Source organism: Erithacus rubecula, assembly GCF_903797595.1.
Source record: "Erithacus rubecula genome assembly, chromosome: 6".
Taxonomy (NCBI): Eukaryota; Metazoa; Chordata; class Aves; order Passeriformes; family Muscicapidae; genus Erithacus; species Erithacus rubecula.
This window is the reverse complement of record NC_136688.1, coordinates 28,871,817-28,894,523: the sequence shown is the minus strand read 5'-3', so window position 1 is coordinate 28,894,523 and position 22,707 is coordinate 28,871,817. Positions and strand designations below refer to the sequence as shown.

General features: G+C 44.2%; 1 protein-coding gene across 1 annotated transcript in view; it reads right to left on the bottom strand.

Annotated features, from left to right (window-relative positions):
- PLEKHH1 (pleckstrin homology, MyTH4 and FERM domain containing H1) overlaps nt 1–17,176 on the bottom strand; it is a gene marked incomplete at its 5' end in the record, with an annotated part of 50,649 nt that extends 33,473 nt beyond the window's left edge. Inside the window, 5 exon segments of the mRNA XM_079309633.1 lie at nt 777–926; nt 3,879–3,941; nt 9,344–9,474; nt 9,477–9,518; nt 17,122–17,176. Coding sequence (XP_079165759.1) covers nt 777–926; nt 3,879–3,941; nt 9,344–9,474; nt 9,477–9,518; nt 17,122–17,176 — 441 coding nt within the window.
- Nucleotides 17,177–22,707: the final 5,531 nt, after the last annotated feature.

Genomic DNA, 22,707 nt, shown 5'->3' with positions numbered 1-22,707 from the left:
ATTGCCAAGCTTTGGCTTTAATTTCTAGAAACTCATTTTGCCTCTTGTTGCTGGAACAAGATTTCTACTAAGAGTCCTCGAAATAGGTGACAAATACTTCAATGTAACTCAAACGGCTGAGTAACTATTTTTTTGTAAAATTCTACTTATATTTAAGTCATTCACTTAGTAACACATAAGAATACCTCATTCCTCATGTTATTAAAACCACAGGGGAAAGCCTTTGCTAGAACTGAAATGCAAGCCCTGCTGTAGATGGGCTGTAGTCCTTCCTTCCACCAATTGAACAAGGAAGAGACTAAGAACTATCCATACTGAGAAACAGCTGCTCTTTTATAATGACATCTGACAAGAGATGAACTATGCCAAAGGACTGCTGAAGACTGGGAAAAGACCCTTCCCAAGAAGCAGCATGAACAGTCAGAGATAGGCCACACAATGGTTTTGCAGAGCAATCAATCTGCCAAAAAGCCAGAGAAATACTGTGACCAGGCTGTAGCATTACAATGCAGGGTCTCAGGACTAACATAAGGAAGCCCTTTAGGCACATGACTGATCTCAAATAATGAAGAGACATGGGCTGTTGAAGCTGAGTGGATGTTTTGTCTGAAAAGGAAAGAGAGGATCTTGTACTGTGATGGGCATCATCTTACAGCTGATCTGGAGGCAACAGAGACTAACTTGTAACAAGACATAATCCCTATCTTTGAAATATACATGACAGAATTCCTCTAACTCATGCAACCTACAGGCCTCTCTGCAGAAAATAACCCTACCTGTTTTGCTAACTGTGTCTCCAATTTGTTGATCAGATCCTCCTTTCCTTGCACTGTACACATCAATTCCTGGTATTTCCTGTGCAAGGTGCTGTCAGATTCAACAGTCTTCACATTGGCTAGTTTTATCTTCTCTTCCATAACTCTGACCTGTAATGGTAATTAGAAGAAAATTGATTTGCATTGGTTCGTTTTGGTGTTTTTTGGGTTTATTCAATCAGAATATCCGTAAGTTTCGTATTTTTCAAGTCAGGAAAGGAAAAAAAAAAAACCATCAAAACCCACAACACCTTCAGGTCACAATTTATATCCACATTTGTGAAAGGAACACTGTCCACTCATTTGTAATGCTGAAGCAGTTACAGAAGCAAACTGAACCATGAACAGATAAACACATGATAGATTGTGAGATACTACAATCAAATTATTAATCAAAGAGACCATAGAAGCACCACAGTCTCCATACACATATGGACACAGTATATCCCACCTTTCTCCTTTACAATATCATAGCCAGTATTTTATCTCATTCACTACCAAGGTGTATACCACAAACCCCTGGCCATTTGCTTCAGATTAAGATTTGTATAGGAAAATGTACTATGGAGGTCCTTCAACCTCCTATCCCCAGCTTAAGACAGTGTTTTGGCAATTCCTGTCTTTCTGCCAAGTCTTTTCTCCAGACCTGCTAAGGAGTTACAAAGTTAGATATTACAGAAGATTTGCCTGTCTTTGAGCTCCTACCAGTATCAAGACTTCTCCATCTCAGCAAGAGAAAGATGGCTGTACTGCTCCTTTACTACAGACAAGTTTAATCCACCAAATAATGCCACTCCATTTTACCATTACCTCATTCTATTACAATGGATTATAAGACTTCATTTCTAAAGACGAATAGAAACCCTTCAATTTAACTCAAATGTACTAATTGCAGCATTTGATGATGGGAAAATCTCTGGCTCCAACACATTTCAAAGAAGCTCAATCTGCAAAGAAACCAACTCCACATACCATAAATTTGGCATGAATTTAGAACCAGAAAGAGAGAATGCAGGCAGCAATGTGAGCACTTCGCAGAGTCTGTGCAAGAGGGTTAGTCACACTCTGTTGAGCAGCCTACACTTCATACTTGCAGAAGCTGTGTTTTGTCCTCCTGTCTGCCTGCATTAGGCAGAGAAGCAAACTGCCTCTTCCTCATACTGAATCAGAAAGGTAAGCACCCCACATCCGAGCCAGAAAACTAAGCCTGCTGAGTCGGATGAGCTTTCATTAGAGTTTAGGGTGATTATAGTAAAAAGAAATGGCCCCTCCTTCCTGTCTGATGCCCAAATGCTGACTCTGTACTAGAGGCTCAGCGAGGGGACTGCAAACATGTGATTTCCTTAATTGAGGCTGGCAGTTACAGGGAGCCCATTGAATTAACAAATCCAACCCCCCACACTCCTGGAGAGAAAGATAACAAGGGATTTTATACTTGATGTGGAGCCCTCTCATTTGTTGGCTGCCTCTCATTCATGGTAAATGTACTCATTAGTGGAAGGGAATGGTTCTAGTCTTATGCTGTCACTACTTCAGGCTGTCAGGCAGCAACATAGCATTTTTCTAGGAACACTTATCTCTGGATGTGGATAAGGCTGCTGGAAAGGCAAACACTGAGGGTTGCTGGTCTTTAGGACCTGCCAACATATGGCTACAGAACTGCTGATGGCAGGTGAATGAAGGCAACCCTCATTTCTACTGGTGGCAGGTGAGTGAAAGCAACCCTCATTTCTGCTACACCTTCCACTCAAGTTCTCCCTTTCTGGCCCATTCTTGGACCTGGATTTGACTTGTCCTCCATGCCATCCCTTGCTGTCATTGCATCTTATCATATCCTGGGCACTCTGCTCCTGTCATTGAGGTGTCTGCTAGTGTGAAACCTTCACTGGCCAGTGGCAATAACTATTTCCTGCTGGTGCTGTCACAGCTGCCACTTTTACCTCTATTGTGTTACCTTTGCCTGTCTTGGTTGGGTGTGGACTTACTGATACCTCTCTCAAGAACAACTCTTCTTCTTCACTGATAGTTGCTGATTTAGCATAGAAGCCAACAGCACAGAGTGAAGACATAGCCTCTTTCCTAGAATCAAGCTGGTTAGTAAAAGATCTGGTGTGGAAAAATATGTTCTGCAGACAGAACACCTTCCAGGTACTCCAAGTTCTTGGTTCCCAGGTGATAAGTCTCTCAGTGCTTGTAACACTGCCTATTCAGTCCTTCACTTCTGAAATCATTTTTGACAGTTATTCTTGGTGGTGTAGCTTTTATTTCTGCCCTTCAATCCCTGACTTAGTGCTGAGTCCTGCAGCTCTTGTCTAGCTGGAGAGAGCTGATTTACTTCACTTCAGCAGTGATCTGCAGTGACCCAAGAGCTTAGACCACCTGGCCTGTCTTGGCTCTTTTGTTTCTGTAATACTGCTTGGAGTGCAAAGGGCTATTATTCTCTATAGCCTACTCACAAGCTCAAGTCTGCTTCTCTCCCCTTCTCCACTATTCAAGAAGCACAGAAGAACTAGTTTAGACAATATACCTAATTTTTAGGTGATTACAGAAATAGACAATGAATCCAGCTCTTACTGTTTTTCTCCATGGGCTCCTGAGCCAGGGCAGTAATTATTAAAAAGTCCAAAACAAGTGATCAGGGTGTGTCTGCAAAACCTACTTCTTTCACAGAACCTTCTCTACTTGTAGACAAGTCCTCACCAGTACTCTTAAGTACTTGCTTCCTGAGGACCTGCCAAGCAGTCTTATCTTTGCAATTTAATCCTGAGGTACAACATCCCCTTCCTTTTCCACAACCAAGCATGGAGGGGGTACAGGCTGTGCAGCTGACAGGAAGGTGTAAGGTGCTTGTTTTCACTTAAGGTTCAATGTATTCAGGCACCTGTTCACAGCTCAGGCTCACAGACTGGGAAGTAGATTAGAAAATCCATTCACCACTGTAAAGCAATGTTTCCCTAGCAGGGTATAGCACTGCAGATTGCTGTCTGTATGCTAGACTGGAAGGAATTTAGAGTGAGTTAACAGCTGGACTTGTACCAGAGCTAACATCAAATAATCTCTTACCTGTTTCTCTGCATCCTCAGCTCTTTGCTCTGCTTCTATCACTCTCTGCTCCAATTCCTGCATCTTTAGAGACAGAAAAGAAAGAAGAGAGGGAAAGAAAGAAAATGAATAATTAACATTGCCTGGAAATTCACATTTTACTCAGGACTTGTGGAAGCCTACAGATCTTTGGCATATTTTGAGTTAACTGGACAGCTTTGACCAGGGAAAAAAAAAAAAAAAGAAAAAGAAAAAAAAAAAAAGCTTTTGACCTCTTCCAGTCTTCTGCCCTACTTTGAATACACCGGAACCATTTTCTCATTAGTGAGCTTCATCATTCATTACACGGGTCAAAGGAACAGTGCCAAAGTCTTGACCTCATCTCTACAATTTACACAGCATGGGCTATCCCTGCAAGGAGCCTGTCTACAGTGCACCATTCTTCCCTGATCTTATTTCAGCTAGGATTCATTCACTATGGTAAATAAAAATTAATGTATCTTGGAAAGCTCACAGCAGGTTTTCTATGATGCCACATTATAACCACTGAATACTTTGCTTTGGCTTCAAAAGCATCATAGACTCATAACTGACAAGATTAACAATGACCTTAATTTTCCCATGCTTCTTTTCATTTTAAAGAGCTTTGCAAATTGACAATTATGTGATCCAACATCTGAACATTGTTGCTATCGAAGTCAAAGGACACTGAACTGAATTTTATCCTACATGTTTAAGTCATTTAATTCTAATAAAATTCAGATGTACCTGGGGTTCTTTCTAATAATTCGCCACTAGAGCCCTTTTTTGGTGGGTGGTGGTTGGTTTGGGGGATTTTCGGGTGTTTTTTTAATTGTTTGGTTATGTTTTAATTTTAATTTTTTTTTTAGCAACCTAGTATCTCATTTGATGTTTGCCAAGGTCTTCATCTGGTTTGCTTCAATAGGTCTCATATTTAAGCCCAGTAATACAAACTGGTGACACAAATTTTTATCCACCAAGAAAATTTGAGGAATGTTTCATAGAGTTTGCAACACTTACTTATGTTTTACTATGGAAAGAATGACATAGAAGAATCTAAAAGAACCATGCTTAAAGAAGAAAAAACTATAAAGGGAACTGAGCTCCTTTTCTCTCCAATGCATTTCTGATAAAGCACTGGAGCCAAGTATTCAGGTTGGTCACTAACAGGACCAAACCAGTCTAAGACCCATCTAAAAATGGGACTTGTTCCACTTGGATTGATCACTCAGAATGGACGTGGCAGCATTCCTGCTTCCATTTGCCTTCCTTCATATGGCAACAAGACAACTCTTCTTTCCATACATGCTTACTGATACAGGAGTAGACTGACCTCCACCAGCAAACATATCAAAAGGCATATACACGTAGACACCTCAGTAGTCATCTAACTAAAAAAGCAATGACATACATCATGAAGATCAAAACCTGCTACGTTTAGCATGATACATCTCATTTGCTTTTTCAGTGGAACAATCAAATACAACAGCCTCTGTAACTTAATATCCAAATCAAGGATGCCTCTTTGGCAGAGGAACAGAGAGATGCCACAGAGGACTGCAGCCACACAAAGCTGCTCTGACCAAAGAGTCTGCCTTGAGCTCAGTCTTCAAGAAATGTAACACAAATAGCAGTGATGTGTGTTACATTGAGTATGTGTCCCTTCAGAGCAGTGATGAACCCATGCATTTTTCTGTTAGTCTCTGTATAGTCATCACCACAGACAGGTAGCATCAAAACATATTAGCAAAAGAGAGATGCTGAACACAACTATTGAGGAGACATAATACACTTTGTGAAGCATAAAGTGTTTAAGACAGTAGCTTCAGAATCAGTGCTGTCTCCTAGTTTTCTGATTAATTGACAGGGTCTACATTCACAGCACAGATGAAATTCTGGGCCTTTTACCAAGCTATCCTCTTAAACTAATAATTCAATCCTCCACAACGTGAGCAATTTCCATGAAAGACTCAGGCTATTTTAAGAAGACAGCACTATTCTGACTGAAGAACTCCTTGTTGTCCCAGCAGTTGCTTTGCATTGCTGGAAGTTATGGTTCTTGAGCAGGACAGAGAATCCATGTTGGGACCATTCCTGATCACTAAAAAGTTATAAAACTTGTGCAAGCAGGGTGACCTGGCTAAATTCCAGCCAAATCAAATACTTTTGTCACCCTAAATCCTTCTGTAGCCTTAAATGAACTTGTAATTTTCTTCATTTCCTGTACTACATTGTTGGTTGTCCTACTATGAACTGTTAAGTAACTGCTGTGTTCCTTATGCACATGAAATCATTATTTCACTCATCCCCGTGTCAGCACTCTCACTAGAGCACATTCAGATTTTATATATACATGCTTGTAAGGCTCTTTCAAATCCTTCAATGAATAAATAATAATGCTTGGTATTTACATGGGTCCTTTCATTCAAAATGCTTTATAATTTGACAAATGCTACTAAGCAATGTGACCCAGGTCACATAAAAAACTTAGTAATCAAGCCAAATGCACGGAACTCCTCTTTCAAACACTAGTCCAGACTGCTTGTATGAGAGAAACAGGACTAGCTGAATAGCCATGCTTGTATGAGACAAAAGAGCCTTTTTCCAAATGTTCATTGTTTATTGAAATAAGACAGAAGCAGGTTAAGTTACCCAGATGGCCCTTCTGAAAACTGCAAAAGATCCTCCCATCTTCCATTCACACAGGCTTTCCCTGATGGCTCAGAACAGGCTACATAAAATTGAGTGAAAAAAGTTCCTACACCTCTCACCTTCATTTTTCTCCTGCTGTTCTGTTCCAGAGCTCACTCCTAACCAGGTCAATTTGCTGCCAAGGCAATGGTCTGCTATGCCACTCACCAACAGAGGAGTATCCCTGTTCCTTGTGTGTGTACAAGGAAATTAGGGTGAAAACAATGGCCTGTTTCCAAAGCAATCGCTGTTAATGTCCACAAGCTAGGACTCCAGGGTCTTGTGCCCAGTGGGGTCCAGCAGGATGGCAAAGCTTTGTATGGGAGAGCAGGGACTAAGGCTCTTCTGCTGTGCCAACCCTCAGCCAGGCTCTGGGCAGCTTGGGCAGCTCTGCTCAATAGTTGAGACCTGGGTATCAACGTGAAAGTTCACACCATGTGAACTAGGGCACTGGCAGCTAAACCACTGGGTTTTAAATTCCTCATGTTCTGAACAGCGATCCAGATTATTCAACCTAAGCGGATTTAAAAAATCTCAGGTATTTAAACTGTTAGAGCACATTGTGCTACCAATGCCAGTGCTTTTTTCATCTCAAAGCACTTTAAAAAAATAATTTTCCTGTTACTGCAAACCATATTGGGAGGATGTCAAGGCAATGTTTACCACAGGTTGGCACACAGCTTCAAACTGTGAAGGACTTCGCATTTTTCCATGATCATCCCCCCTCACTGCCCCAAATATCCTTTCTTGAAATGCAGGACTCTCCAGTAAGTCTGAATATATTCATCCTCATAATGAGAAAAAAACTTTAAAATGACAGTTGCTATAAAATCTATCAAGAAAATCCCTGAAGCAGCCATCACTAGACATAAACCAAGCACCTCCTTCAGTTCTGCACCACTACCCACCTGAGGGTGAGAAGGATGCAGACAGGAGCCTCTATTGCTGTGACTGCTGGGGTGTCTTGTGGTGACCAAAGGGAAGGAGGGTCTCTGAGCAAGTCATTACAGACCAGCTGGGAACCTGAAACCCAGGCCAGTACCCAAGGAGCGTTGAGCATAAGCACTGCGTGCCTAAGTCCACCTGCAGCAGAAGAGCCTGCTGGAGGTGCCCCATGGTCCCTGCTGGGGCTCCCCCCTCTTCCCACATGACATTCAGAGCTGGGAATTGCAAGCCTGTTAGCTCTTTGACCCTTCAAGTAAAGCTACAACAGCACTGCACAAGTAGTTACAGAATAACCTGATCACTGAACCAAGCTACTCCTTAATCTTAACACAGGGAACATCGCTTTGACTAAAAGCCTGGATAAATGGTAGCCAGGCTCCTGAAGTAGATGAAAATTTAATTCTCTGCCATGACCCACAAACTTCCCTAAAGAGATAGTCAAAATATATCTGGCAAGTCTGTTCTCCAATAAGGAAGTCTGGTGGGTGGGATTGTCTCATGTGTGGGTAGTCAAGAAGTATCTCAAAGCAGAAATTAAGAAAGCACAAGGACACACATCTCATAATGCAGCAAACTTACAAGTATTGCATATGAGTACTGGTTGTCTTTACCAGACCTGTTCCACATCCATAGATGATTTTTTAAATGTGCCTTTATCTAAATGAACTTTACAATCACTTTCAGTGTTTTTCAAGGTAAGTAATCACTAAGATCCATCTCAGAAGCTAATTTGAAGAGATGAAAAAGCTGCTTAGAATTGCACAACTCCTTAAAATATGAAGGATGGAAAAAATGTCTCATACAGTATATGGTGACAGTGAAAATGCAATTACTGTGAAAGCAGGGATGAAAATTACCCCACTCTCAACTAGCTGTCATCTGGATGTTTTTACATCCAAAACCAACAAACAAGAATATACACACAGAAGTCACATAATAGAAAATGAAGCAAAAGTGAGTTTAGAACACATCTGTCATCAGGTATAGTAAACTGCAATCAGCTGTACAAATTCCAACTTCATTAGTAAATTACTATTTTCCTATAATAATTGAATATCTGAGCAAACTTGGACTGAACTGTGATAATGTAAGCCACATTTTTTTTTTTTTAAGAGCCCTGCAGCAACCTACAAATTTAGATGTTTTACAAATTTAGGCAAAAACTTTTAATTCTAATTGAAAAGCAACACCACCTAAGGTTAAGAAAAAACATTTAAAAAATCATACCATGACAAAAACAAGCAAAAAACCAAAACTCCAGTAAAATCCTCTGATCTTTACCAGTTCTTTCCACTGGGATGCAAACAAAGGGCACTTGAAAGAGATTAGTGGGAGATGTCTCTAAAACCACAGATGCCACGTAAGTTTCTAACTCTCAAAATATCTGGCCTTGCTCTTCAGTATCACCAGAATGTTTTGACTGGATATGAAGTGTTATTCTAACACTATGGCAATACATGTATCCCTGTCCGGGCTTTTAACACTATAGCATAATTTGCACTCCTCCAAGCTCAAGCCAAGTCCTGATCCTGCTGTTCTTATCCAAAACATCCATCTTTGCTCTGCAGTTGTCTCAATCACTTTAGATACCCAGAATCTTGCTGGTATAGTGTTTTCCACTAGAGTCCAAATACTTGGTGATTTTGCAGTAAACAAGGTTAATTCTATTATGACACTTTACACCACTATGACAGGCAGATCTCTGCCTCTCAACCATAATCAAGGAAGAAATCCTCACTGCAAGCAACAGATGTACTGTGTAGCTTGGCAGGTACAGATTTTTTTTGCTGTCATAACTCATTGCAAAGTAGAAGTCACCTCTGGCTCACCTTCTCAGCCAGCAGCTCTCGGATCTTGCTTGCCTGCAAGCGGAATTTGAAGAGCTGGGACTCCAAGACAAGGCATCGCTTTTGCCAGTCCATACAGCTGCCGTTCTCCACCGTGACTTCTGCCATTGTGAATTAATCATCCGTTCAGGATGTCGTCTGAGGTGCTCTAAAAATCCTACAGAATCAAAGGGGAAAAAAAAAGTATATATTTTAGAAGGACAAACTTATCACCTCTATGTCTAGTTTTCCTTGAGCCCTCTTACAGAACTAGTAACAAACGCCATTTCTTCTCCAAGCAGATGATGAAGTGGTACAACCCTGAGTCACTGATTTTGCTCTCTGCCAGAGGTCACTCTTAATGGATAAACGTTTACCTTTAGAATGAGTAAATAAGTTACTAATGCATTATACTATATATTCCAGAAACAACCTTACTGCCACCCTTACAGACTTGTTCAGCCTCTATCCAGAGATTAGGAGTATTTTTTTACTCCTGCCTCCTTTGTTCCAGTATGGCTGTAAACTCTCAAGTCACTAAAACCTCCTGCCTCAGGTATCAGACATGCATTTTCAGCTTGGGTCACTAGTGCTTTATCTCATACAGTCTGTGTTAAGATGATGTGATGTTATTAAGCAACTGTTCCCAATCCCAACTACTTGACACAGTCATCTGACAATAAGAGTGGAAGTGCCCTAGTATATAAAAAGCTGCTTTGTTAAAACAAAGAATCCATACAGGAATAAGTTAGGGCTAAAGACAAAACATGCTGCTCTACTGAAGTCCTTGTAGACATCCAGAGATATATACAGCCTCAGAAACTGGAGAAAGCTGTGCTTTTTAAAGATCTTTTATTTTCCTACTCAGGAACAGTTTAGACATTTCAGATACTTTGTGCTTATAGTAAAAGACAAAAAAAATTTAGATAATGAATGTTTGTAACCAAATTCAGGTATTTTTGAACAAATAAATCAACTCAGTGTATGTAGTCCAGCTGTATTATCAAGCAATAGCAAAGCTAGAGCAGCCATTAGCTCAGATTCATCAGAACAATTACATCCTTACTTGTTAAAGGAACTTCTCACCAGCTCACAGGTCCTCACAAGTCTCAAAGAGTGACAGACCAAGGAACAATCCAGGATTTGTGAGAAAGCAACAAAATCACTCAGCCTCATTGCCCTTACATCTGCCTTTCTCTGCAGAGAGGAAGAGTTTAGGATGTCCCTGCAGTTGTACCCACTTGTCAGGATATTTGGTTCATGTTCTGCATGTAAGACTTGAGATTCAAGTTACCATGAGTGTACGTAATAGTGTGAGTATACGTAAAACAACAATCCACTCTATCCAGCTTTATGTCTGAGGCTCCAAATTAAGACAGACACATTTTATAACCTTTAGCTATAATCACTACCTGGGAGTTATTTTATGTTCAGATTGCTTTATTCAATAATAGAAAGTTTCCCAGACAGCAAGACGCCTACTTTTCCAATGACTTGTGAAACACTATTCCAGAAGTCAGGTTTAAGACTACACAGATTATACTTGTGTAGTACTACTAAAACCACTCCACAATAGGAAAGAAGACCACTTTCCTACAAGCAGCACACTTCCTGCATTATGGAAATAGAGGCCATTCTTTTCCACAGCCCACCCAGCACATTGCTCTAATCTCAAGCCTTAACTCCTTTCCAGGCATTTAACCAGGTTGCCTTTGGTACACTTTCCAACACTGCAATGTTTCTCTGTAAGGTAGTGCTGTCAGTCCTTACCAAGTCAAAAGAGTGCACTAAGTCATGGAAGGATCCTACACCACTGTTAAGTTTGTTTACAGCTAACTCTGGTTTGGATATAAATAACAATTTAACTCTCAAATGAAATTCTGTTCTCTTTCATACAAGTGTAAGGAGCTTTTAGTCTTTATTCATAAAATCTAAATTCAAAGAGGACATAGAAATGAATGGGATGGACTCTAACGATTCAAAGTAAAAAGAACTTTGGATTTAACTAAAACACCCTTGTTCCAAATAGGGGGTCTAGGATGGGATAGGTGTCCTGAATCATTACATTTTACTCTTTATCACTACAGACAACTGCATTTTATAATCCCTTTCATAAATGAACACTGCCCTTCCCTAGAACCATGCTGGCAGTTCTCCCACTTATTATTATTCTGGAACCTCACGTCTCTAATGAGCTGCCTTCCAATTATCAGCATAATATAGTCATAACCAGCTTGTGTCTGTTAATTCTTGTAAATTATTGCCCCTCTGTTTAGCTAGGGATTTTTCCCTTCCTCATATTTACCCCCTGATATATTTATAGATACAAAAATCTTGTCCTTAAGGACCTCAATTTGCAAGGCTAGAGACAAGGGGCTCCTTTAGTTTCATAAGAAAAGCTCCCTGCTCTCCCTCTGCACCTGTTCCAGCTTCAGTGCACATAGTAAAAGAGCTGGTTCTTCTCTTCTCTTCTCACTCTCCTTCATAGCCAGAGGTGACCCCAAATGCATCTGAAGGGCAGCATGCACCCACAACAAAGGCCTGAGTAAAGGCATTGAACACTTTTCCCTGCTCTAGGGAATACCTTGTCTGATTGCACTTGCCTTTTTCACAGCCACACTGCACTGGTGGTTGACATTCACAGAGAAACTGACACAACAGGAACAGAGGAATCTCAGCTGACTTCTTCGTAAATGGCAGATGTGGGAGAGGAAGAGGGCAATTACAAATGGGCTGGAACAGATTAATACAGCTCAGGTCTGTGCCAGATCTCCAAAAGATCAAATTCTTTATACTACACATTGTGGTACCACACAGTAAGACAAGAGGCGATGGGCACAAACTGATGTACAGGAACTTTCATTTGAGCATAACTTTTTTATTCTGCAGGTAGATGACTGAGCACTGGAACAGGCTGCCCAGAGAGGTTGTGGAGTTTCCTCACTGGAGATATTCAAGAACCATCTGGATGCAATCCTGTGCAATGTGCTCTCAGATGGCCCTGTCTGAACACAGACATTGGACCAGATGACCTACTGTGGTCCCTTCCAACCTGAACCATTCAGTGATTGCAAAATTCAATGTGCCCATGGTTACCCTGTGATTGATTAGTATAACTGTATGTTATATTTTTAATTACAGGCAGCATTTTTATGGATCACTAATATTTCAAAGGCACAATTTGTTTCTGGGTATCAGGAAGAAGTCCTACTGTTTATGCAACTGAATCTTTTCCTCTTCTACTAATTTTAAAGACTGCTCTTCCAGGTTTTGTGCCCACTTTATTACTACTTCTAACGTATGATTTTGTTTTGTGCCATTAGATTAATCCCCTGTGTCAGTAGTCAATTCTACCAGTAAAATACCCACCATCTAACCACCCCCTCTTCAGCATTGTGTTGTCACATTCTCTTCTGTCATTTGTCTATCTTACCATTCTTCTATTAATCCCCATCTCCCCCACTTAAGCTAATAACTTCCCCATGTGTCATCATACCAAATAAATTCTGAAGGCTAGAGATTAGAATTATAACCACACCCCTAGCAAAAACCTTACATTTTTTCAGAGAAAGATATTGTATCACAATGTCTAATACTTACCTCTAGAATACAACTTGATTTACAAAATTTATTCAGCCTTTTTATTTACCATTAAAATGCATTGCTCCTTCTCCCCTGTTCTTCTCAAGGTAAGTAGCTCATCTATACTTTGAATTACAACACGAACTTCATTTTGACAGACTAACTTTAAATCACTTCCATTGGATCTGCCATTTCAGATGTCCTTTTCTGTGAGCATTTTTCAGCACATTCTTTGACTCTCCTTCGTCTCACAGATATCAGTTCTTTTCACATCAGCTAAAGAATTGATAAGGATACATTTATATAAAACTGTCTCTTTTTTCACTTACACATATGAAGAAGGTGGGAGCCAGATATTTTCAGAGGCAGTACTCTTATTTCAGGGATGTAGAACATAGGAGACAGCCACTCTATTCAAACAAGCTGAGATTTTCAAAACTTCATTCTTAAATGCATACAGCCACTTCTTAAAGAGCAGTTTGATTTTCAGTGTTAAGTATCCAACAACTGTCAGTGACAATAATGGCAGATAAAAAGTCCTTAAAACTCAGTGAGGAAAAAAAATTACTCAACCATCTGCTAAATACAGTCAAAATTAGAACTCTCATGCATATATCTGTAAGTTTTGACAAACGTCAGAGACAGTTCTGACCCTAAATTCCATATCCAAAATAAATATGATCATATTTACTTGGAATGTCCACATCCCATTGCAATTCTGATGAATTTGAAATTTAAATCGAGATGTCACGCGTTTGGGGGGTTTTCTTTGTGTTTTTAGACTACAATCAGCTGATGTTGCAGATATAGGTGCATCCAGAACTAGAAATCAAAACACTTAGGAGACTTCGTACACTCCCACCTGAAAAGCCGAAACAATCAATGTGAAGACTTTCAGGCGCAGATACACAAATACAAAGTGTTTGCAGCTTTGTTCACACAGTGCAAATAATAAAGACAAGTGAAACACTCTTTCCATATTCTACATGCAAGTGTCTGCTCAGCAACAGATTTACGCGGGCTGTCATAGGGGATTCACAGCACAGGGGGACTGCAGTTCTTAGCAGCTGCCCGTAAAAAGCACAAGACCCTGTCTGAACACCGGAGCTGAATCCTGGTCTAACTTCCAGCTACTGTATTACAAAAGCAATCAGTAGAAAAGCGATAAATGTAACAAATGAAAGGGAAGAGATTTCTTTCCATGTCACTGAATCAAGGGGGTCAGCAGTACAGGCGATGGGCAAAACCTGTACTATCAACCAACACCCGGACCCCAGCCAACTCACTTTCTATTTCATACTCGTCTCAGCCCTGAGCTTTTTAGCACTGAGGCCACTGGAATTGTTCAGCCACGCAGTCAATTCCCGCTCAGGAGTGCGGCCTGAGATGTGCGGAGCATGGGCGGAGAGGCGAGCGGGGGGAGAAAACATCCCAAAAAGCTGTGAAAAGCGCAAGGAAAAGGCTTGTCGCGGGCCCGGGGCGGGAGGGAGCGGGGAATAATTTCCCCTCTACATCCGCGCAGGTGGCTTAACTAGTAAAAGTGCCTAGAGGCAGGAAGAAGGGCTCCCAGCTGTGCCATTCTACCTGCGGAGGTCTCGCCCCGCGCACCGAGCCTTACCAGGAAGGCAGAGGAGACAGCAGAGCTTACACACATTTACTTCTTAGGCTGCATCTTCCCCTTCGTGTGGCTATTCCTCCCCCCATTCCTTCCATGCCTCTTCAGGGCCAAAGTCCCAGACCCGAAAGCAAACCTCAGCTAACAGAGATGACGAAACACGACCCCCAGAATGCTCCTGCCAGTCCCCTTACGGTCACCTTTGAAGAAAGACAAACCGGGAGAGAAAGGCTGTGCCAGACAGCCCCGCAGAGACCGGCCATCCAGAGAGAGCCCCCGGCCTCCCCATAGCCCCGGTCCCACCAGAGCGCCCCGCCCGCGCTCACCTTGGCCGGCGCGGGGGTCTCTGCCCGGCGGGGCAGCAGGGGCGCGGCCGGCGGCGTCCCGGGGCTCCCGACCCGCGGCGGGACCGGCCCTGGCCGCGAGCGGCTGCGCGGTGCCGGGCGGCAGGCAGGTGCCCGGCACGGCTCCCGTCCCATTCAGCACTTTACCATTCCCTCCCCGGTTTCCTTCGGGCGGGAGAGCCCAGCTCAAATATCAGAGCCGGCCCTCCCGAGGAGCGCAGGAACTGACATCAGCCGCCCCGGGCCTTTAACCCCTTCCCGGGCTCGGGGGCCGGGCAGGTGGGGCGGGCAGCGCACGGTGCCGGCCCGGGCACACGAGTGGGAGCCGCGCTCTGCCCCGGGCGGGGACATCCCTCTCTCCGCCCACCTTGCGCCGAGTTTCGCGAGTTCTGCTGATGAGCTGATGTACCCGAGCCGTCCCCAGACCAGCAGGGCAGCGGCGTTTCCGTGGAGCAGCCGGGCAAGGAGCTGATACGCACAGAAGCGCTCTGCCTTGCCGCCTCTGCAGCCCTGCGGGCTGGCGGTTCGTCCGAAGCTTCGGGCGGAGCAGCCTTCCCTCGCTGTAGGCGTAATTTTATGTAAAAATACAACTAAAAACATAAGGTCAAGGTTTGGACAATGGAGTGAATAAAGGCAGACTCTGAAATCTACACCTCATTATCCAAATAAGTAGTCAGATTTCCAAAGACACTGAGGACCTTGCAGTTCCCTAAAGGATAGTTTTGCTTTAGATTTCTCATCTGTTTCCCGTTCCATGGGAATTTAGTTGAATGAAGCTGCCTGTTCCTAGCTATGAGACAAAGCATGAGTTTCAGAGCTGGTTCAGGCAGAGAGCAGGATAGCACTACACAGGGATGGCTGGAGAGCCAGGTGGAGATAGGCAAAGAACTGAAAAGAAACAGGCATCTGGTGAGGAGCTCTCTCATTTGGACAGCTGAGCAGGGACAGGCAGGAACACAGACAGAGATCAAGCTGGCTGTTAGGACAGTATCACCCGAAGAGATTTCTCCAGTAATTCTCAGTAGAAAGGACTCCAGTTGCCTACAGTATGCATGTTGTGTGTGAGTCTGTATTAATCATTATGCCCAGTGATCAAGGAACTGTAATAAATAACCAGAAATAGCACAATTTGTGCCTCCCTATAGGTATTTCAGAGGGCAAGATGTAGCTTCATGCTTTGCATGTCCACTCCTGAACTGAGGCAGGCCAAAGACAAAGTGAGGAAAAGAGTTATTCCCTTCATACTCCCATCCCATTCTTGCTCCTTTCACCACTGAATGCAAGCACAATATTTCTTAATCTGAATTTCATTAGATACTTTTATTCTTCTCTTAAAGGCACTGGTCAAGTTCTCTCATTTGCACCAGCAAAGCCAACTGGATCATATCACTCACTGAAATGTCAATATCTGGCCTTGTGTTTTTCCCAGGCAATGAAGCTTGACTGCCAGAACATTCCTCAGACACTGAACTTTATACAAAGTACCTCCCTAAGAATTGCCTGTGCACACCTTGCTTTAACCCCTGGAGGTCCAGAACCACATCAGCACTCACATAATAATGTTCTGCCATGTATTTAATGCAATTATTCTTCAAAGCTGTGTTTCCTTATATCTTTTGTCACTTCTGTTACAGTATTTAACAAAATTATTATATAAAAAAATAACCTTTTTCATTAAATGATGCAAATAGAAAAATAGTTTTACTTCAGAAGGAGAAGGTTGTAAGAACAACCAGCAGTATCTCATTGTTCCCACATTATTTCCCTTGCCAGTTGTCTTTAATATGACTGCTCGAGCACTGTATGTTAGGTCTTTCCAATCTGCAGCCAAATCATTCAACAAAAAGTAAAATTTACTATAAACAGCAAATACCTTATTGACAAAACAAACTCTCTGGCTGAGCAAGTGAACTAGCTTGGCACTGTTAGACTATCCTTATCACAACACAAGCACAGACTGCTTTGTTCAGAGCACCATATCCAAGATACCTAAATAGAAGGACAAAGAGATAAACGAGAGCGAGGGGTCAGAAGATGAGAGCAGAATGAACCCTTTCTCTTAGTAAGTAAAGTTGTCATAGTTCTGCAGATGGGAGAGAGCATTGTGTTCCAGACACAGTGCCGCTGAAAACTTACCAAAGGGGCAAGGACACCAGCCAGATCAAAAGTTCATGTGTCAGAGCCCCACTGAAGGCACAATCCTGTGTGGGAAAAAAACTTACACAAAAACAAAACAGTACCTTGAAACACCTGTTTGAGGTACTTGTCGTTCTCCACAAGCTGCTTAGGCTTCATGTTGTAGTTCTCTAAATTCCACCTGTGTTAGAGGCTTAAAAATGTTGAAAATGGCTTTTGTGCCTTACTCTCTTTCTCCTGGGTTTACAGTGCGCTGACAGACACTACACAGAGTTGTAACCCCCTGCCTTTCTTTACTTCTAATCAGCAATGACAAGTTCATGCAGCATTAAAATAAGAGACTGGCAGCTGTGGATCACCTTGCTGCATAAACCAGTTGCTCGTGGGAGGACCCAGTGGGAGGGCCAGGAAACCATTGCCCTCCAGTACTTTGTCAGCTGGTTTTGATCGTGTTATGGTCATCTCGTCACACTCCACACACAGACAATCATGTGTACTGTTCAAGCCACAACATGAGCAAGAACATGTGTTTTATATATACAGTCTTGACTGGCACGGAGCAAAACAATGGAGAATTCCCATTTTCCTTAGGGAGTCATTCCAGGGGTAACTCAAGTGTTATTCTCAGTATTAATAGTTCTTGCCTTGTTTCATATCTTCATTTCTCCAGTTTCAGCTTCTAAGTATCAGATTTAACTGTCTTTTTCCAAGAAGTCATCAACTATCAATAAAGTAACCTGTGATAAAAAACTTAACTTTCTCCTCTATAAAAATACACAGATATAACATTGCTCACAGTAATTAATATTTTCTAATGCTTGTATTCCCATATATTTATCTAGATCATAAATTAGACAACTGGATCTTAAAAAGTCAGTTTGGGATTGTTATCAGCATGTTCATGTGTGCCTGTTCAACTCCCTTTTCAGAGCAGGGAAGAAAGGAGGATGGCATGTGGGAGGCTTCAAGCTGTGGAGAGGGAAAACAGCCTTTACAAGTGTATTTGTTTTGTGTGTTCTTTTTATGTCTGGCATTGGCTGGTATGCAGCCCCAAAGGTTCCCACATACCATAGCACACTTTGAATCTGTTTCTGAGTCCACAGGCTACTGCTGTAACTGCTGTGCAAGTGGTGCTGCACATGATGCATGTCACAGGTAAACTGTGTCAATCCAGACGCTGCAAGTCTGCAGACAGAGCTGGCTTAAGAGCACTCAAAAACCCAAATTTTTCTGCCCTTAGGATGAGAGGCCTGGCTGCTCCTGCCAAGGAGAAGGAGGCATAGAAAGAGAGTGGTGGAGCTATGACAAGGGACTGAATGGAATCAGCAAGAGCCCTGGAGAGTTGGACCTCCTGCTCTGGCAGCCCCAGTGCTGTGAGAGAGGGCCATCTCTGCTTCTGCAAGGGACAGTCCATACCCCTCAGACCTTCCTTAAATGGCAGGAACATGTCTTTCCTGCCAGGGGGAGGGAAGCTCAGGCAAAGCAGGCAACAGCCTATGGTAATTTTTCTTCCTCAGGTCCCCTGTGAAATACCAGGAAAATACCTATTTACACAGCTGTCTCTGGAAGCACAGTGCACAAAACTGCACCAGAGGAAGAGATCTAAAGAGTAGGGAACCAATTAATTTATAGATTACTGGTTTGAATTCAAGACAAGTAAAAGAAATAATCACTGGTCAGAGATTAACCAGATTTCTGTTCAGAAATAACCACTGACAAGCTGCAGCAGCAGTGACAGCTGTATAGACACACTGGTCATCTCAGCCCCATTCTTAAAAACAGCATCTGTCTGAGGGGCATGTTTATTAGGGGTGAGTGCTGAGGAGGGCAATAGTGTGTGCTGCAGGTAGCCAGAGGAGCTCCATGGAACACAGACCCCTGAATGAACAGCTGCTGTTGTTCATTACAGTTCTGTACCCACCCATCACTGAAAATAGCTTCTTAGCATAAAAACTCAAACCACAAGAGATCATGGGGAGAAAACCCATGTCTGATCATTGCTAAACTTGTGAAAAGATTTGCTGGATTGGATAAATTTGGGTATGCTAGGAGAAGGTGTTGTCCTTGTCCATAGCAGAGCTGGGGGAAAATATTGTTTCCAGATTCAATACTTCTAGTAAAGACCAAAGTAGGTCCCAGCTTGCCCTCTGTTTGGGCACTGATCTAAGAACTTTGGAATGGGCGCCTGAGACAGTTCTGTGGTCAGAGGCAGGGTTGCTGCACAAGACAGCCTCTGATGCAGAATCCCTGCCCGTCCACAACAGTAGGGTGGCCTGTACTGGCTGGCAGTGGGGGAGAGAAGACACTAGTAAGAGATGGGGCTAGTCTGTGGGAAGGGTTTTGGCTGCCTTCCCAGTATTGCACTGAAGTTATGCCTACAGCTGCCAGATGTCAGGATGGGGTGTGGAGAAGAACATGATTCCCTGCCATAGGACTCCTACTTGCAGAGCTTTTGTTGCTGAAACCAGCATGCAGGCTGTCCTCCATGAGAGTGCAGGAGGGGTTAGCTGGAGAGGTTTTTGGCTTTGTTCCTGGTCTCACACCAGAGCCAGGCACACAGTTGCTAGATGTTTGTGATCTTTGCTCTGGGATCTTTCAGACTTGTCAAGGCATTGTGTAAAGCAAGGAATTATTTCACTTCCACATGGAGGGTGGAAATGTCAAGAGCTCCTGCAGAGATCCCTCTGCCTGCTTCTCTCAGGAGGGGTCATCCCTGGCTGAGAAGTGTTGGGGAGAGTTCCATCTCTACACAGATGAGATCCCCAGACAACACACTTTCAGAACAGTGGTTGTTCAGCTTCCCTGGCATGACTGTTTCTGGCAGTTTCCATGGTGATCCACAAAATCAGCACAGATCTCTTTGGGAAGGCAAATAACAGAACATGATAGTGCATGTGCCTGGGGAGGGGGTAACAACTCCACTTTTATAGTATTGACTGAGTTCTAGGGTCAGCCCTGGGGCTTGCCCCTCTCCCTTCCTCAGCTAGTAAGGAAAGCTCCCCCAAAGAGCTCAAAGAAGTAGCTCCCACTTGTATGTGTTACAAGCTGCCACAAGCAAGTTCAAATGGTATTGCAAATTGGTTTTTGTGGACAACACTGGCAAGCAATGTCAGCAGGCAGCCCAAGCAAGCAGTGTCTCAGTACTTTGGCTGCTTGGGATTAGGGGGAAGCGCTGATGAGGAGCCCAGGATGTATCACGACATGGTCCAGCATGCAAGCACACTCATAGGTATGACATACCTGCAAATTTAAGGAGAAAACCTACACTCTGTTCTCTCTCCTGTAATGTCTGAAAGCACATGGAAAAAATCTCAATTTTTTATCCTTGGTCATAGATGAAAACTATTAATGGGCAAGGAACAAACTCAATCTTACCACCACAGTACCATGCCACCAAGACTTCACCCACTCTCTCAAGATCTGACCCTGCCCTCTTCTTCATTACAGAAACAGCAAGTGTTACTGAGCACGCTCCTCCCCACGCAGTTTGGAGGTGCCTGTCTTATACCCACCTGCCCCTTTGCATGCAGCAACAATTGCCAAACAGCACAGCTGCCAGGATGAAAGGGCATGGAGGGAATGGGTTGAAGGGTAGTTTTCTGATCTGCATCGTTTTCGTGATTCAGCTTAAGATTCCAGAAAATTCTGGAGGGGAGGGGTAAAAATTATAAAGGGTAATATGGCTTTCAAACACAGCCAATATACATCTTAAAAAGGAAACCTAGTTTTTTGTGCCTCCACCTCTGGGCAAAATGTTCTTGGCTTGGTTTCAAAGGTGCTGGGAAATTCAAGGGTTGGGTTTCTCTGAAAATCAGCCCCAGGGTGCCTGCAACAGGGTGACCTGGAAAAGGTGCCAATTTTGAAAATGTTATCTTAATTTAATTTTTTTTTTCATTTTGTAATTTCCTATTGATGAGCTCTCCTTGGGAGGCTCAGAGATTGATCTAGAACTTGTCTTTCACTCTGCACTGCCTGAAGCAGGATTCCTTGTAAAAGAAAAAGCAGCTTAGCTGTAGATTTAGAAGGCGCTTGGCTTTCATTGCTCTGACTGCTGCAATGTAAGAGACTCACAACCATTTCCTCATGCTGTGCTCCCTTGCCCACAGTCCTGTGGGTCCACAGCAGAGTGTCTGAAGCCAAGATCAGTGCCCAGCCTCTCCCTCTGTCCATGGTTGCCTCTCCTGCTTTGGGGCACCCTCCAGCCTCAGTCCCGGTGTAGAGGTATCCTGTGTCTCCTTGCTCCCTCAGAAGCCCATGCCAGGATGCAGCACTAGACAGAGGCAATTAAAACAGCTCCAGCAGCTACAAAACAGAACTGAGTTAGGCCTTTCTGCAAAGGATGTCATGAGTAATTTTTACTTATTTGTTTAATTAGTGTTAATTGCACACAGTAGGAGGTCAGAACTCTGCCTGCAAATGCTCAGTTGGCTGTGAAGTATGAGTTCTCCAGCCATTCCAGAAACTCCAGTCAAGGGGCAGGAGAAGGAGGGGGATTTGCCTTTCGAGTCACAGTGTCAGTTTCATTCACAGCGGATGAATGAAACTCTGGGGATTTCTTTTTTCTGGACCAGGAGGAGGAAGAGAACAAGAAGTACAGGAAGTTCATCCAGAGAGCCACCAGGAGGGTTAATGGGCACCTTGGGCCCCCTCTGCACCAGAGACCTTGGCACATCTTCCTGGCTGCACAGGAGGTGCCTCCGAGGCAGGCATGGTCACTCCCCCCGTGTCCCACATACGAGGGCTTGCACTGGGTGTCTAAACTGGGGGCTGGCGGGTGGGGATGTCCAATTCAACTTTTCCCTTTAGGGGTTTATTTTTGCCAGAAGCGTTTGTCTATTTGTAGCCGTTATAAAACGTACTGCCACTATTCCGTGTCCGTGTTGGCATTTCTGTGCGGGAAGGTGCGCGGCATGCCCGCAGGCTCCCTGCGGCCCGTGGGAGCGCTCTGTCCCGGGCGCGCTGTCCCTCTCTGTCCCGCTCTGTCCTGCGCTGTCCCGCTCTGTCCCGCTCTGTCCCGCTCTGTCCCGCTCTGTCCAGCTCTGTTCCGCTCTGTCCCGCGCTGTCCCGCTCTGTCCCGCTCTGTCCCGCTCTGTCCCGCTCTGTCCCGCTCTGTCCCGCTCTGTCCAGCTCTGTCCCGCTCTGTCCCGCGCTGTCCCGCGGTGTCCCGCTCTGTCCCACTCTGTCCAGCTCTGTCCCGCTCTGTCCTGCGCTGTCCCGCTCTGTCCCGGGCGCTCTGTCCCGCTCTGTCCAGCTCTGTCCCGCTCTGTCCCGCGCTGTCCCGCTCTGTCCCGCGCTGTCCAGCTCTGTCCCGCGCTATCCCGCGCTGTCCAGCTCTGTCCCGCTCTGTCCCGCGCTGTCCCGCTCTGTCCCGCGCTGTCCAGCTCTGTCCCGCGCTGTCCCGCTCTGTCCCGCGCTGTCCAGCTCTGTCCCGCGCTATCCCGCGCTGTCCAGCTCTGTCCCGCTCTGTCCCGCTCTGTCCCGCGCTGTCCCGCTCTGTCCCGCTCTGTCCCGCTCTGTCCTGCGCTGTCCCGCGCTGTCCCGCTCTGTCCCGCGCTGTCCCGCGCTGTCCCGCTCTGTCCCGCTCTGTCCCGCTCTGTCCCGCGCTGTCCCGCTCTGTCCCGCGCTGTCCCGCTCTGTCCCGCGCTGTCCCGCGCTGTCCCGCGCTGTCCCTCTCTGTCCAGCTCTGTCCC